Source organism: Meriones unguiculatus, chromosome 18 (genome assembly GCF_030254825.1).
Source record: "Meriones unguiculatus strain TT.TT164.6M chromosome 18, Bangor_MerUng_6.1, whole genome shotgun sequence".
NCBI lineage: Eukaryota > Metazoa > Chordata > Mammalia > Rodentia > Muridae > Meriones > Meriones unguiculatus.
Window position 1 is genome coordinate 68,111,026 of NC_083365.1, and position 17,493 is coordinate 68,128,518.

The window sequence follows — 17,493 nt, forward strand, 5'->3', positions numbered from 1 at the left end:
TTCTATGTGGAAAAACATAGGTTCATGGGCCTGGGGAGATGGCTAAGCAGTTAAGAGCACTTGCTGCTCTTGCAGAGAGTTCTGTTAGCAGAACTCACATCAGTTGCTTCACAGCCGCCTGTAAGTCCAACTCCAGGGAATCTGACACCCTCTTCTGAACTCCATAGGTACCCATACTCATGTGCACACCCCCCCCACACACACACACACTTAAACACATACATAAGTACATATCATTAAAAAGGAAAATAGAATCTGGAGGGCATTGAAGAGATGGCTCAGCAGTTAAGAACACTGGTTGATCTTCTTCTTGACCCAGCACCCACATGGCTGCTCACAACCACCTTTCACTCCAATTCTAGGAAATCCAGCACCCTCTTCTAACTTCCAAGGGCACTAGGCACCCACATGGTACACAGACATACATGTACATGCAGGCAAAACACCTATACATATAAAATGATAAAATAATTCAAGGAGGCTGTTTCTCCAAAGGCAAACCTCAGCTAGGTCCCCGAGGCAGGATTTCAGCTCAGGTCTACTTACTGTCTGGAGCAGGGAGATTGTAAAGCCAGGTCCAAACCTAAGCACAGTCAATACTATAGTTCTGAGTCTGTTGTATTGCCAGCATCTGGCTCATGAAAATTCAGGACCCCCCCCCAAAAAAAAAAGTCCCTTGCCTGTGTTACATCACGCTGATTTGGGCCACTTTCCTTTTCTTGGTGTGGGGGGTAGGTGAAGCCAGCCTTTGGTAGGAATGACCATGGGGCTTTGAGGGCTTATGAGAGGTTATTCTTGCTTTCCTGGCTCTTAATTATTTTGTGTGATATTTGCTTAAATTCAGATGAGTCAAATATGTCCCTGATTCAAGAGCATTATTTTTACTTGTAGTGTTTTGAGAAGGCGTCTTATAGCTCAAACTCTGTGTGTAGCCCCAGCTGTCCTTGAACTTCTGATAATCCTACCTTATCTCCCAAGTGCTGGGATTATAGATATGCATGACCATGCATGACTACCCTTCAAATATTTAAAGATGGCTTCTCAGCCTTCAGTAAGATCAAGTGCAAATATTTATAGGTACATAGAATTAATACAGTCTGGGCCCTGCTGATGTATGGAGACCCTGACTAGCTACTTCGTACATATTCAGCCATGTGTCAGGTCCCAGTAACAGGAACTGGGAAGACCTGGCCTCTGGGAACTAGTTATCTGAGGACCAAGATCTGCCCATATATGCCAGAGTACACGGCTGTTTTGTGGGAAATGCCACACAGACTACCAGTGAGGCAAGGCTGAGGCCAAGCTAGAACAAAGATGCAAGGAGGCAAGTGTACGCATGCTGTGTGGGCATGCAGGAACAGGTTCTGCTTATTGAAGAATTGGAAGGCAGGAGGGAAGTGTCATAGAAATCTTGGGGAATCCAGTAGAGCCATCATATGGTGCTAGGGAAATTGAGGTTCCCTTGTGGGGTTCTTGGCTTCATTAATAAAAGAGTTATGAACAGACTGAAAACAGAAGCTCGAGGACAATTTATTAATTAGAGCTTAAAGAAAAACCCCTTTAAGGCAGGCTGTGAATCAGAGCTGCCCGGAAGGAGCATGAAGAGGAGAGTCCAGGTCAGCCGCACAGAAACACAGAAGAGAAGGCAGCTTTGGAAAAAGAGCAAAAGGTCCATGGCGCTGGTTAGCGATTTTAAAAGTATAGTTAGGCTCTTTCCAGCATTAGAAAGAAAAGGACAAAGAAGAGAAAAAGGAATCATTAACACTCTCTGCAGTCTGGACTCAGAAAGGCAGGCAGGCAGACCAATCCAAATGTAATGGCTATTCACAGGGACTGCCCTGAGAAGCAGGGATTGGGGAAGGAAAATGACCTTATCCTGACATGAACCCACCTCACAGGGGTAGCCTCCTGGCCTGCTCCCTCACCTCAGGACTAACAATGCCTTCAGGGAGGAAACAAGGGTCTGTCTCCACCTAGAGGAAGATTCCATCCTTCACAACCTGAGTTTGATCCCCGCGACCCACATGGTGGAAGCGGAAGAACGTCCACAAATTGTCCTCTGAATTCTACCACCTAACACGGCACATATTATAAACAAACAAAAAAAAATTAACAAAAACCCATTTTTAAAGATTGATTGGTTCTACCTTAAGATTCCCATGAGGGAAAGTACCTATAAGTACTGATAAGGTGCATAGCCTTGGCTGCATCCTTCAGTCCAGAGCTACGGAGACCGGACTTAGGAGCAACACCCCGCTGTCTCCTGTACACCTGATAGGACGGTCTCCCCACAGAAAGGGTGTGAGGAGCTAGTTGTGGGCTTCCAAGTAGAGGATTTGAGAGTACATTTTGGAGAGGAAACAGGATGGCACCTGTCACCTGGGACTCTCCCTTCACTGCCTGTCCTCAGGTCCGTCGCGATCCCACATGAGGACCGCCAGCCGTACGTGCGTCTTTGTTGCTGGCTCAGGGTGTGGGGAGCAGACAAATGCAGAACGCCCTTTACCAGATGCCCTCTCCCCACCTCTCTGCATTTAGGCCCGAAGAAATCGAGAAATAGCGATTTTGCATCGCAAGATTGACGAAGTGCCCAGTCGAGCAGAGCTGATACAGTATCAGAAGCGATTTATTGAACTCTACCGTCAGAGTAGGTGCATTGATCAAACACATGGCCTGTCAAGCCTCGGGAGGGGCGGGAGGCAAGGGTCTCCATCCACTCTAGTGTGGTGCAGCGTTGGCCAGAGCACAGCCACAAATGCTACCTGGAAAAGGACCGTACTTCATCACCGGGCCTGCTGAACAGCCCCAGGAGCCGACTCCTGGTGCTCCACTGTCCTCTCTGTAGATGTACATGAGCTCGAGAGCCAGCTTTGGCCAGCTCTTCAGGGGCTAACCACCTGAGCCCACTGTTCTTTCCAGCATCTTAGGAAGGATCCTCACCCTTGATGCTGCCCCACAGGGTCTCACTGGAGTCGCTTTAGAGCGTCATGTTCTCATAATCCAGGACCAGTCTCCCCGCAGCCAACCCAGTGATTGCATCCTGTCAGGGTCTAGGGAGATGGTTCCATTAATAAAGTGCTGCCTTACAAGCTTGGGGACCTGAGTTTGATCTTGATCCCAAGAATCATGTTGTTGTTTTAAAGGCTGGTAAGCTGGTTCAGTGTTTAGTGTCCATGTTTTTGCAGCTGACCCAGGCTGAATTCCTAGCACCCACATGACAACTCATAGATGTGCATAACTGCAGATCCATGAGACCCAATACCCTCTGGTCCATGGCACACGTGTAGTGCACATGCATGCATGCAGACAAAGCGTCCACAGACAGTGGTACCCAGCCAGGCATGGTGGTACACACACTGGAGACAGGTAGATCCCTGACGCTCACTGAACGCCAAGGCTAGTTTAGTGAGCTCTAGGTCCAGTGAAAGAGCTTGCCTCAAAAACGTAAGGTAAAGAGGGATTGAAGAAGACAGCCAGTGTCAACCTCTGACCTCCAAATGCACATGTACAAACATGTATACACAGAGGCAAAGGCTTCCATGATGATTAAGTGTGCATAAGGCCCTTGGCACATGCCACACGGGGTCAGGATGCTGTGGATCAATGATTTCTTTAGCTGGGATGCTGATCTCTCTGCATTGGCAGTTTCCGCAGTGCACAAGGAAACCAAGCAGTTCTTCACTTTGTACAATACCCTGGATGACAAAAAGGTTTATCTGGAAAAGGAGGTAAGAGCCGTTGTTTGTTTATTTGCTTCTTTTCTTATTACATTTTAAAATTGATTGCGGGGGAGGGGCTTGTACATACGTGGAGGTCAGAGAACAGCTTGTGAGCTCCAGGAACAGAACTCAGGTCTTCTGGCTTGGCAGCAGGCACCTTTACATCAAGACGTCACACCAGCCCTAGTAAGAGCCTTTACGGAAAGAAAATAACAGATGAGCCATTGACGGCATGGTAAATCCAGAAGATTCAGATGGACGTAGAGCCTGAGGTGGAGGCATTTAGTCTGAGTAGAGAGAACCTGCCTTCCTGGGCCAAGGAGAGGAGTCTGTCACTGCAAAGCAGGAGATTGTGTGGGACTTAGCTGCCGTGAAGGGAAGCTGGTATCCCGTTCTGTATTACCATGTGAGAGATACCGTCCCGAGGCTGGGAAGATGGCTCTGTGTATAAAGTGCTTGCCTTCCAAACATGAGGTCCTGAGCTCAATGCCCAGAACCCATATTAGAAAACAACAGCAAAACAAACAAACCAAAAACAGAATGGTACTGTGTTTGTAATCCCAGCATTGGGTAGCAGAGACAGACAGATCTCTGGGGAATCCCTGCCCCAGCCCCATCCTAGCCTCCTTGGTAAGCTTCAGGCCAGTGAGAGGCCCTATCTTAAAAAGCAAGGCGGTTGGTGTCATGAGGAATGGCAGCCGAGGTGTCCTCTGGCCTCATGCAGTTCCCCTTATAAACACATGAGACAAAACAAAGAAAACAACCCACTCTTTTCAAAGCATTAAAGGTAAGAATGTCATCCCTATCTTGTGTGTTGTGAGTCTGAAGTCCAAGTATACCAACTACTTACGGATGAGCCAACAGGCTAAACAGTGCACAGCCAGGGGAACCCCAGGCAGAGCCCTCCCCTGCATGTCTGATAAGGTCAGGTGGAGGCTCTAGCTGTGAGGGCAGAGACAGTTTCCATGGGAACAGGACCATGAAGGGTATGTTTTGTCAGAAGCTCTCAGGACCACTTGGCAGCTGGCCATGTTGGTGGTGGGAGTGTGACAGTGGAGGGTGGGCGGTGTCTTCTCTGTCCTCCCCACTGACCACCTGGGATGACAGCCTCAACACAGAGTCACGTTGCAGAAGACCAAAATGATTTGTGCTGACAGTTTGTCCAAAGAGCCCTGCTGCTCGAGTCCTCTCAGCTGGCAGCCACGTCCTTTAAAGAGCTGTCCTTCCGCATTCTTGCAGTCATGCATTGTAGGGAAAATAGTTTTCTTTAAGTAAATAGTGGTGGATTCTCTAAGGAAAACTATGCAGGTAAGAACATGTTGCTCTTTCTTTTGTTCTTTCATGTGTTACTTGACCTGCTTGACAAGGCTCGCCCTCAGTGCTGTTGTCCCAGCCCTAGGCAAGCTTTCTAGCAATCTGAGGTAGTGTGAGGACCTTTCAGCCTTGTACTTACACAGTTCCTTCTCACTCCTCCAGATTAGCCTGCTTAACTCAATTCACGAGAACTTCTCACAGTAAGTACTGCCACCCTCCTCCCTGGCCACCCTCCTCCCTGGCTGCTCTTCTCCCTGGTCGCCCTCCTCCCCGGTCACCCTCCTCCCTGGTAACTGTCCCCCCAGCCACTCTCCTGTGGACCCTGAGGAAGGATGCCTGAAGGGGTAGTTTGTAAGTTAACATGCATCCTCTAAACTGGGCACTAGCTCAGTGCTGGAGTGCTTTTGTACTGTGATGAAGCCCTGGACTCAGTCCCCAGCACTGCAGAAACTGCGGCTTCTTGATACATGTCTGTAATCCCATCACTTCGAAGAGATAATAGGACCATCAAGAGTTTGAAGACATTTTTTACTAAAAAATGTATTTAAGACCAGCCTAAGCTATATGAGATTCTGTGTCAAACAAAAAAAAAAAAGTAAATTGTACAGCAAGGTCACCAGGTAACACCAGCTCTGGAATGTATCCCTGGTGAGCTAACCTACCCACCTTGCTGGTAGCCCAAGGCTTGCTCCCAGAATAGCATGCTTCCCTTTTCTAGCACAAGCCTGTGTTAGCCCATGGCAGGCCCTGAGCCTCCTGGTCTCCATCCCTCTACAGGGCAGGGCGTGGGTAGGAAGGTGTAGTGGGCACACCAGGAAGTCTACCCCCCATTCTGCCTTCTCCTGCACAGTTCCAGGTTCCCAGCTCAGGGCTAGGAATATTCAGAACTGTCCTGTAATTCCAGGACAGTCTTCCTGTCCTCAGATGTCTCCCTGTCCTCAGATACTTAAAAACAAAACCGAATTCATTTCTTAAGCAGCACATGCCATACTTCATAGCAAATGACATTTTTATTATTTCTATTCACATTTTGTGTTGAGAAAAAATACCGACTAAAAATTGTAAGGAAGAAGCTGAAGGTCCTTAGAAGGCTAGCTGCCAGAAGTTGCCTGTGTTCATACTGCTGCTAAAAAGGGGCACAGGTATTGTCTCTGTAGATTAAAGGAGTGGCATGTTCTCACCTACACAGTTGTTGTAAAATCTACCTCCATCCAGTCAAAGAAAACTGGTCCTTTTGCTATCTGTTGCCACAGGAACACGGGGAGAATGGGGAAACCGGAAGATTCACTTTCGGTTATCAGGTTTGCCACCCTGACCGCCCATGTTCTTGGTGGCTCTCTGGGCCACTGTGCCCTGCAAAGGTCTAGTTGAATTGTTGGGGCACAATCTAGGTCCCCCACCCCCTTTCTAACAGTCCCATGTGCTACACATACCTCTGCTGATTTCTCTTTCAGAGCCATGGCCTCCCCTGCTGCCCGGGACCAGTTTTTAAGGCAGATGGAACAAATTGTTGAAGGCATTAAACAAAGCAGGATGAAGGTCAGCCAGCTTATTTTACAGCACTGCAGGGTCTGTGGTGGTGACGAAGTCCTGGGTGTAGGCTGTCCGTCCTGGGTGTAGGCTGTCCGTCCAGACTGCATTCTTCCACATTGCTTCCCACCAGTCGTGAGACTCTGCATTGCTCTCAGTCATAGCTGCCAGGATTTCAGCATTCCTGTGCTGCTCCCCTCCCCTGTTTTACAGATAGAGAGCTCACTTCCCAGCAGCCTTCCTGTCCTGTCCAGCCACCTCCACCATGGGCATTTATCTCATGACATTTCACCGTAAAGCCACTCCTTTCACATAAAAGAAGCAGGGTGTGGTGGCATGTATTTATGATCCAGGTGTGGGGCAGGGACAGGGGATTCCTGGGGCTCAGTGGCCAGCCAGCCTGACTTATATATCCGATCCTAGGCCAGGTAGAGACCCTTTCTCAAAAAACAAGGTGAGGGATAATAGCCAAGCTATTCTCCTGGTCTACATACACGCACACACATACGCACCTAGACACAGGCAACATATACACACACATGCATGCTCACACAGGCTGCACCTACTCTTTCTGCCTTCATCTCCTGGCCAGCTGATATTCTCCATTTAGCTTCAGAAAATTCTGTACATCCCGCTGGGTTGCCCCTCCTCTCAGCCTTGTGCATCTGAGTCCACATGCCCTCACTATCTCCAGTGCCATCCCATTTTCCTCGGCACTGATGCAGCTGATAACTGTGAGGTGCACTTGTTTGTCAGGCTCTTGGATGGTTGGTTGGTCTGGTCTGGTTTGGTATCAGTTGCCAGGATGTACCCTGTGAGAACAAAGTCTTTACTTCTCCCTGGCTAACTTCAGGCTCACTGTAGGTCCAATACTGTTTATCAAGTGAATAAAGGATCTGAGTTTAATCCCTAGAACCCTGAGAAAATATCAAGTGATGCTAACACATACTTTTATTCCCAGTGCTAGGAACCTGAAGATAGGAATATCCCCGGGGCTTGATGGCTATCCAGTCTGGGGTATTTGGCAAGTTTCAGGCCAGTGAGAGTCTCTGTCTCTAAAACAAGTTTGGGCCAACTAGGTAACTCACTGGGTACAGGCACATGATGGAAAGATAAAGGTAGCTCCCACAAGTTGTCCTCCAGCGTCTATTTCCTCCAGCTTTTGACTACCTTAGAAATCTCTAAGTCAATATCTAGCGACTGTGTATAAGATCAGAAGCCTGAAAACAATCTCGAATGGTTAAGATAGTTGTAGATAGCTTATGCTATAACACAGTTATGATAACTGAAAGAGCAAGAGGCTATTTTATTAAAAATACACAATCACATACATCAGGGTTACTCACCCACAACACAGCTGACACTCTGGGCCAGATAACTGTGCCTTGTCGCAGTCCTGAACCCTTTAGGGTGGAAAGCAGTTTCTCCTTCCCAATGACACCAGCAACTCTCCTTCCTTGTAGGTGTGATACTCAAAACCACTTGTAAGCACTCACATATACCCTCTAGAGACAAAGTAGTTAAGAATCTAAGTTGAGGAACACCCAAAAGTACATTCTGTTCATCATTCCATAAAATTCAACTGCTGAATAGATTATAGAGCCTGCAGATGATATCATTCAAGAAAAGAGGCCAACTGAGAAATTATGTTTATGTGGGAAGGCCTGGAAGAAACAGATAATGAATGTTAATTATGCTGTGTGTTGTGGTTGCTATCAGAGTGCCTATTTATTCACCACCATTTGCCAAAATGTTTCCAACAGATGGAGAAGAAGAAGCAGGAGAACAAGATGAGAAGAGACCAGTTGAACGATCAATACTTGGAGCTCCTGGAGAAGCAGAGGCTCTACTTCAAGACTGTGAAAGAGTTCAAAGAGGTGAGAGGGTGCAGGCTGGACAGATGGCAGCCAAGATCAGATGCACCTCACCGCACCTCAAGGTGTCATTAAAGACTGGAGCTGGGGGGCTGGAGAGATGCCTTCGTCCTTAAGGTGCTTGCTGTGGAAGCGGGAGTACTTGAGTTTGATCCCCAGAACTCACAGGGGAGGAAAAAGACAGATACGGTGCCCGCTTGTAACTTCAGTGCTAGGGAGGAGGCAGGAGGATCTCTGAGTCTTGTTGGTGAGTGTCAGTCCAGAGAGACACCCTCTCTGCCTCTAAAAAGTAAAGTAGGGCCAGCAAGATGGCTTTAGTGAGTAAAGATCCTCTCTACCAAGCTTTATGACTTGGGTTCAATAGCCATTACCCACATAGTAGAAAGGGAGAACCAGCCCCCAAAAGTTGCCTGATCTCCATGGCAGGCACACATATACACACAAAATAAATAAATAGAATTTTTTAAAAGAAGCAAGGTAGACAATGCCTAAAGAGCAACATCTAAGCCTGACCTCTGTCCTCTGACCTCTATAGGCACACATGAAAGCACATATACACATACACAAATCAACAAAATAAAAAGAAAATGTCCCATGCCAATGATGTTTTCATTCATTTTTAAAGATTATTCTGTCTTCCTCTTCCACCGTATACCTTCTCTACCTTTGTTTTGATTTAATTTTTGGCAGCTGTATGCATGTCTACAGGCATTGCAACAAATCTCATCCTTTCAAATGTTCTCCAGCTCTGACTGTGCCTCTGGCGTAAACCAGGCTGTAAACAGATCTGCTCTCTGTCCTCAAGGAGCCTCACTGTGGTGAGGGAGACAGAAGCTGAGAAACAAATAAACAAGAAACAATAGAAGGGACAGTCTCAGACTTTACCATGTGGGGCGACAAGTGCCATTGTTGTGGTGAGAACGGGCTCTACAGACTGAGCTAGGCTCAACTATGAGGAGGACAAGAGCACATCAGGGAGCAGCCAAGGCCCCGAAGCATGGGAAGAGCCCAGACACTTATGCAGAGTCCATGTGTGATACGTGTGTTTTCAAGTGTATGTCCACGTGTGTCTGTGCAGACCAGAGGAGGACACTGGGGGTATGCTCTTTTCTACTGCTATATTCTCCTGAGCAAGATCTCTCACTGGGTCTAGAGCTAGGCCGGCAGCCAGAAAGTCCCACCAATCCTTCTGCCTCTGTCCCCACAGCTCCAGGGTCACAGACATGTGCACAGTCATGCTGAGCTTTCTGTGTGGGGGATGTGGATTCAGACTCAGCATACTTGCTCAGCAGGCCCACTTGGCCACTGAGCCGTCTCCCCAGCCTCTCAGGTCTCTTTTGGTTAGAAACGTTAAGAAGCTTTGGGAAAGGCCTAGCTTTGTTGGAGGTTTGCTGACAGAAGTGTCTTGAGCTGTCATCAGGTGAAGAGCTGTAGTGTTTACCAGAGGAAGGGAACACAGAAGGGTAACTGGTATCTCAGGACACCGGGCGCCACTGGCAGGAATTGGGGCCAATGACGTCCCTCAGTGACAGCCTTCAGTGTGATTAAGTCACAGACCTCATACAGCTCATTATTGGAGAAGGGAGTGTCCTTTGTAAATACCGCTCCTGTGCCTTCTGTGCACTTACTTCTTAAGGCTGAGACTACTCAGCATCTTCACTCTTAGAACCTATGTTTTGTCTGTGTACATTGGAGCTGCCTAGCTCCCATCTTAGGGATGGTCTCCAAGGCCCCTTCTCTCCTTACCCTGCCAAGCAGACTAGCTCCTGTCCTCTCGAGACTTTACAAAGTTCTGTCTGTAGGAAAGGCAGCGCCTGGTCTCCTGTCTTCAGCCCAGAGGCTTCATCACATCTGTCTTGACATAGGTCAGTAGGTCACCAAGGAGCGTCACTGTGCTGGCAGCTTCATGAAACTGACTGACTTGTCTGAAAATGGCTACTAAGGGGCAGGAGATGTAGTTCAGTTGGTAGGGGGCTAGCTTGGCAATCCAGGGTCATTTGGCTTTGTAGCCAGTTCAAGATCAACCTGGACTATGTGAGACTCTGTCCCAAAAAAAAAAAAAAAGACAGTTACTAAGACTGAGGACAGGGCTAGGGCATCTTTGGAGACCCCTCCCCCCAAGTGAGTACTAGTGATGAATAGTCACTGCTTCTCTCTTACTCTACTTTTCTAGGAGGGCCGAAAGAATGAGCTATTGCTGTCCAAGATCAAAGCCAAGGCCTCCTGAGAATCCATCTCCATTTCTATATATCATTGATATATTTTTAATGACATGTATGGACTACAGGATCCTGAAACGGTTCTGAAAATGATGGAGGTGAGATACGGGAAGATTCATTTCCTGAAACGGTTCTGAAAATGATGGAGGAGAGATACGGGAAGATTCATTTCAACCGGATGGATGGATGTTTCCTTTCTCCTTTTTGTTTCATTTCATCTCTCCTGGCTGATGGACTCAGATTGACTAGACTAACATCATGGCTTGGATGACACCCAGAAATGTGGGCAGTGCTCATGCACTCTGTCCATTCAATTTTTATTGCTCCAGTAACACTGCATTTATGAAGATACCTGGATTTGTGCGGGACCTGAGAATAAAGAGCATTGTGTTCAGCAAGTATTAATTGAGCAACTACTGAGAAATAAGCCCTGAGGTAAATGTAGCAGAACACTACACCTGCTCCTCTGGCATCTAGCAGGCACCCAGAGAACAGATACAACCCACATAAGCCCCAAAACTTGACTTCTGAAATGTTTCAGAAGGCTCCTGGGTGAGTAGCCAGCACCTTCATCTACAGTTGTGCCTTTCGTTCCGGCTTCTCACAGTGTGTGTGGATTACAGTTTGGGCTGGCATGCAGAGAAAGCAATTAGCTCACAGGTGTAGAGACAGAAAGTGAGGTTCGGGTTTATTGGAGGCCATCTGTCTGTGGTGGGAAGGCCGATAGAAAGTGACCGTGATGGGTTCTGGAAATGGCAACCCTTCAACTAGAGCCAGCTTCACAGGCATTTCCCTTGGTGTGGCTGTAGATGTGTCCCGCCCTTGAGCAGCAATCGGTCAGGGATAGCTGTGAGAGCGGCTCATTGCCGCTCCTTTAACCCTGCACACCGCCTGCGTTCCCTTGATAGAAAAAAATGTTAGGGCTCCTTTCATTGAGGACACCTCAGTAAGAATTGAAGCTGTCCATATGTAGATAGGCCCTTGTTGGAGGCATGTCCCCTGTTCTTGCACTGCAGATGTCAGGGTCTAAGTGAAGATTAAGATGTGCACACTGTTGAGTGCTATCAGGACAGACATGGGCAGAGACTGTGCTGGGCATCTCCATGTGCACAGGTACGTGCACAGGAGCACAAGGACTCCATGGAGGAAACAGCTATTGGGCTAGATCAGAAAGGAATAGGATGTTAGCTGAGATGGGAAGGAGGCACCTCTGGAAATGAGCAGACCATCCCCCCCAAGCCCCCAGCTGTGAAGAACCTAGCAACTGGATCATGCGCAGTAAACCCCAGTGTGAGGTTGGTGTCCCATTCTGCATAAAGTTGGCTCACACATGATCTGAACAGCAGGTTAGGACCATTCAACAAGCATAAATATGTCAGGCAAGCGGGCACTGGGCAGTCACAGAAGCACTGTTCAGTTTTAGTTTCCTAAGGGGATTAAGAGGCGTTCAGACTTAGACAAATGAAGAGGTGTTCAGCTGGCAGCGTGCTTGCCGGGGTTCCATGTCTCACATCATGTAAAACAGGCATGGCAGGGCACACTTGTGATCCTAGCTCTCAGGAAGTAGAAGCATAAGGATCAAGAAATCAAGGTTATCCGAGGCGAAACAGCAAACTGGAAACCAGCCTGGACTGCATAAGACTGTCTCCCCAACCCCCAAAAAAGCCCATTCAGGCTTAACAGCATCATCAGTTCCTGAACCAGGGTGCGGAGCTGGGTAGAAACAGCAGCGCCTAAAGCATCACCCCCCTGTCCCAGCACTCTTCTGTGAGCCATGTGTGCACCTCTACCTCCATGGTCATGGGAGCATTGTGAAAAGGCTCAGCTGAAATAAGTACTTATGAAACAATAATGATGTTAATAAAAATACAATAGTACCTTGAGGGAGGCGACAGCATTTTGAAGGTTTTGGAACTATTCCAGTTCAGAGGAGCGGGCCACCCACCTGTGTTTTCTTGAGAACAAGCTCGGTCATGCAGAACTCTGGCTAGTGTCAGTGTTTGACCACAGGGGTAGGGAGGTAGGTGGAGGCAGGTGAGGTACTGGAATCCACCTGCCCATGTCTGGGAGAGGTCTGGAATAACTGATCTAAAGCAACTAGAATTGGTTTTGGAAATGGGAACCTTTATTAGGTGCTGTTTCTGGAGAGTTTCTTTTGGTATAGTTATAGGCTTGCTCAACTACAGTCTGCGTGTAGCCAAGGATAACTGTGAATGTAGCCCAACACAAAATTGCAAAGTAATTTAAAACATGGAGATTATTTCCTCTGTTTTTTTTTTTTTTTCTCCATTACACTTAACTCTGTAAACTTTGTAGATGTCAGTGTCATGTAACAGCAAAAGGTTGCTCACTCTTGGTAGAGAGAGATTGGTGGATACTTTGTCTGATTTTTTTAATCTACAGGAATTAGCACAGATCAATGAGAGGATCCTGTTATTGGTTTTACAGTAGCACGTGTGAACTCCTCCTGGGGAACAGGCCACAGATCTAAACAGAATACAGTTCTTACCCCCCATAAGTCATGCCACTATTGCACTAATGCTCACAGCTTGCCTGGCAAGTTGATATCATAGTATGCAAGTCTGTAGCTGGTTAAGACTGTTGCTGACACCTCCACTCCAAGCAATATTTGATGCTGTGAAAGCTAGCCAACAGGGAAGACGCTTCTAGCTCAGATCTGTCTTGATTTCTCTATGTGCCACATTCAAAGTATGTGGTATCTAAAACAGTGATGTCTTACTGTCTAGTTCAGGTGGGCAACCGTGCACAGTGGCTAACCCGTATTGTTTTGGAGCCTTCTAGGTAAGGCTGTGTTATGTGTATACTCTTTGAATTAGACCACAAAAGCCAGCACTGAGAATCCTACATTTGCTTCAGGCCTCCTGAAACATAGACAGCACCTTTGTGGGTAATTCCAGCATGAAGTGGGCTGTGCAGCCTGACCTGTTTATAGACTGAGGAGATTACCTGGAAGACTGGTGGGAGGGAGGAGCCTCCCAGAGCAATGTCTTCTGTACCCAGACATAATATAGCATTGTGTTGAGCCTAGTGGCTTTTACCAGAATTAGTAGTAAAACATCTGTAAGTGGCTTTTGTGTGTGTGCACGCTTTAAGAGAAATCAGATTCAGGGAAGTGAGCTTGTTCACAGGGCTGGCTCCTAGGACCATGCATTCTTAGGACCAGCCTCTAGAGCAGGAGCTACCTTCCTTCCTTCTTAATTTTCATGACATAACTGAGGATGCTCTGGTTGAGACCAAACTCAGAGCAGCTGTGACCAAAGTTAAACTACAGTGGTGGTGAAAGGTCTAGAAAGATGTAGGGACATTCTGTTGTTCTCCCATGTCCAGTAGTTGGTCAGCTAGAGTACTACAGAAGAGCTGCCAACTCATATCCAGAGGGGTGATGTTATTTCTAATGAAGCAGAGTCCATGTTGGGCATAAGCTCCTTTAATCTGATCCTCTGGATGGGGGTCTGGTTTGTAGCCCATGGTTCAAGAGTGAAGACATGGGCTCATGGGGAACCAAATCAGCATTGGTTACCAGGAAGGGCTTTCCTTCTCCAGACTGTTCTTGGAGACCTCTCGAAACCTTGAACAAAGCATGGGGCAGGCCTTCCTATGGCCCCCTTACTACCTCTCAAAGTGCCATTTCCATGGATCATTGCTTTGGCAGACTCACCTTTTCTACCTTGAGTAAAGTAGACACTACCTGAAGGAGTATCTGGGACATCCAGCCTGACTGTAGCATATACACTCTGCATTCCCTCTGCCTCCCCATGGCTCTGTCTTGCCTACTCTCCAGGTGATGGGTGGTCAGTTTAAGGGAGCTGTGCATCCCAGCAAGAACTTCTGACAGTGATTTTGACTTGTGAAGGTTCAGGCAGTTGGAGTGAAATATGCTCTGAGAAGTACTGCAAGGAAATGTTTTATGATGTGTTCATTGCCAAGGTTGGTCACAGAGAAAAAGAACACCGTAATGCAGAACAGTACAATGCAGGGCCCAGTAACATGGGTGCCATTGTCTGTTCTTGTAGCTGAGCATGGCCAGAGGAAGAACCTTATGAGATGCATCTTAGAGTTTTCCTTGCTCTCCCTTCTAGCAGCAAGTGGCAGTAGGCAGAGTAGAAGGCAGGGGAGATGGCTCAGTCAGTAAAGTACTTGTCTTGTAAGCATGAGGACCTGAGCTAGGATCCCCAGCATCCATGTAAAAAGCCAAGCAGAGAAGTGTATTCCCAGCACTAGACAGGCAGAGACAGAAGGCTGTCAGGCTCACTGACCAGCCAGACTAGCTGATTTGGTAAGCTCCAATTCAGTGAGATAACCTGTCTCATATAGTAAGGTAGAGAGCAATCCAGACATCTGAGTTGACCTCTGACCTTTACATGCACAGGCATTATACAAGTGCATAGAAATACAAAGAAGTAATGCTTCTTTCTCAGAATAAATATGACATATCAGATCATGAACAGGGCTTCAGTACCTCATCTGCAGTACATTTGACACCATGGGGAGTCATTCCTTCTGTATCTTTATTAGCCTGTATCAGTTTCCTAAATGGACCAGTCTCCCCTCCATCGATATTTTCCTCATGTGTCCTCTCCACGATTTTAGGTAATGCCTTCACATTGGCCTCCTGATCATGTCACAGTCCGCCCACCGCACTGCTGTTGTCGGTCCTAATGACGCGTGTCACTGCTTAAGGTCCCTAGGCCTTTGCCAGGTCTGCACAAGGGCAGCAGAAGCAGGGGCCTTGCCCACCTTGCTGTGGTTCCTCAGATAGTCAGAACATTCCAGTTGATGAAGTGGGCCCTCCAGATTGTTATCTTGGCATCTCATAGTAGCAAATTAGAGATTTAACCTAGTCCATGCTCAGGTTGAAGCAGGCTGGCAGTTCTAGTCAGCAGCTTTAGAGAAGCCCTCTCAGGCATGTGTTCAGTCCGTAACCTTGAAGGGCGAATGGAAAAGGAGTTTTCCGGAAGTTTCCAGCCTTTAACCAAGATCACCTTTTGGAGATGTCCAGTATTGTGGCAAGGATGGCACATTAGTGTCACATAGGCTCATGAGTATGTTCTTCCTTCAGATGGGTGGTGTCATACAGCTGTGGGCAGTAGCACGCCACAGTCATGGCAGAGTACAAGTACAGCCTCCATGGAGGACAGTTGGACAGTTCACAAATCCCAGTGTACCGCCTTTTGAACCAGCAGTGCCACATCTAGGAACTTTTCTTATGTACAGAAACTTTTATTAAAGCAACGTTTGTAGTAACAAAAAGAAACTACTAGTAATTCAGAACAGGGGTGAAAAATCATGACCCATCTCTACAGTGGAGCAGTCTGCAGACAGTTAAAAGAATAAACCTGCTGTGTTTATTGGCAGGGAACGTTCATGGGATCTTGGAGCCACATGGTTAAGTGGGGGAAGAAAACATCAGTGAACATGCATGAAATGCTAGTATTTGGTGTAGAGATAAATACATGTGTTGTAGGTGTGTGTCTGCATATGTGCGTGTGCATATACTTACATATGCTGGTGATATGTCCGCTTGCGTGTTCTCAGAGTGTCTCTGAGAAGCGACACAGCAGCCTGGCAACCTTCGTTGCCTCTTGGAAGAGGGTGGGAATGACTTTTCACCATTTGCCTTTTGTACTCTGGAATTTTGTACCATGTACATGCATTATCTACTCAAAAATAAATAGTTTTTGAAGTTTAATTTAGTTTCATTTTTTAAAAATCATGGGAGAGGATTCCATTTCCACCCATCTTTCCGTCCTTCTCCCTTCCCCTCTACCTCCCCAGTACTGCCTCAACTCAGAGATCTGCCTGCCTCTGCCGACACAGTGCTGGGACTAAAGGTGTGCACCACCACACCCAGATAATCCTTTTTCTTAACAAAAGCAAAGAAAGCCCTGAGGTCAGAAGCAGTGAGGGCTATACGTGGATGCCAACTTGACCACATCTGGAATTAACTAAAACTCAAATGACTGTGCACTCCTGAGAGGGACTTTTTCTTAATTAAATCACTTGAAATGGGAAGACCTACTTCCAACCAAGGTCTTTGAGGTGAGAAGATAAACCTTATCCAGATCTTTTGGCATGAGAAGATCCACCTTTCATTTGGACCACACCTTCTATTTGGCTTTCTATATAGTGGACATGGAAGAAGGAAGATCTCCCTCCCTTCCTGGCTCCCCTTCTCACTTGCTCGCTTCACCTGCTTCCTCTCACTGACAAGCCCATTCCTTCCTTGGCATTAGAACCTACTTCTGTGGGACTCTGTTATATGCTGAAGACCAGCTGAGACACCCACACCCATGGATTGAACAACTACTGGATTCTTAGACCTTCTATTCATGGGCAGCCATTGTTAGACTGGACCACAGCCTATAGTTTATTCTACTCTCATGCTTGTGTGCATGCACACACATGTATATATGTGTGTGTGCTGAATCCTGTGTGCCAAGAGAGGACATTAGATAACCCTGGAGCTGGAGTTAACAGGCATATGTCAGCCACCTGATGTGTGTGCAGGAATCACTCTTAAGCTCTGACCATATCCAGCCCAAAGGCTGCTACTGTAAGACAGGGGAACCTGTACTTGCTTGGCTGATTTGTAAACAAACGTCCAGAGCAGCTGTGATATGTTGGGGGCAGTGCTAACGTGGCCTTGCAAAGACAGGATCCTGGCTACATCAGCAAGAGTGGCATCAAGGGAGCTCCCTCTACCCTTCTGTTGTTTTCAAGTGGTAGAAGGAAAGACTGTTTGAGTAGCATCAGCCATCTGAAAACAGAGCAAAGACATCTTGACATCTCGAGCTTGGCTAGGTAAAAAGATAGGAA

The 17,493-nt window shown here is 47.2% G+C and overlaps 1 protein-coding gene across 1 annotated transcript in view; it reads left to right on the top strand.

Moving 5' to 3' along the window:
* Nucleotides 1-16,366, top strand: part of Ccdc93 (coiled-coil domain containing 93) — a 69,813-nt gene extending 53,447 nt beyond the window's left edge. Inside the window, exons 19-24 of the mRNA XM_060371724.1 lie at nucleotides 2,539-2,647; nucleotides 3,646-3,728; nucleotides 5,196-5,233; nucleotides 6,488-6,572; nucleotides 8,327-8,440; nucleotides 10,611-16,366. Coding sequence (XP_060227707.1) covers nucleotides 2,539-2,647; nucleotides 3,646-3,728; nucleotides 5,196-5,233; nucleotides 6,488-6,572; nucleotides 8,327-8,440; nucleotides 10,611-10,664 — 483 coding nt within the window. The 3' untranslated portion in view covers nucleotides 10,665-16,366. The remainder of the gene's footprint in view (nucleotides 1-2,538; nucleotides 2,648-3,645; nucleotides 3,729-5,195; nucleotides 5,234-6,487; nucleotides 6,573-8,326; nucleotides 8,441-10,610) is intronic.
* The last annotated feature ends 1,127 nt before the right edge of the window (nucleotides 16,367-17,493 follow it).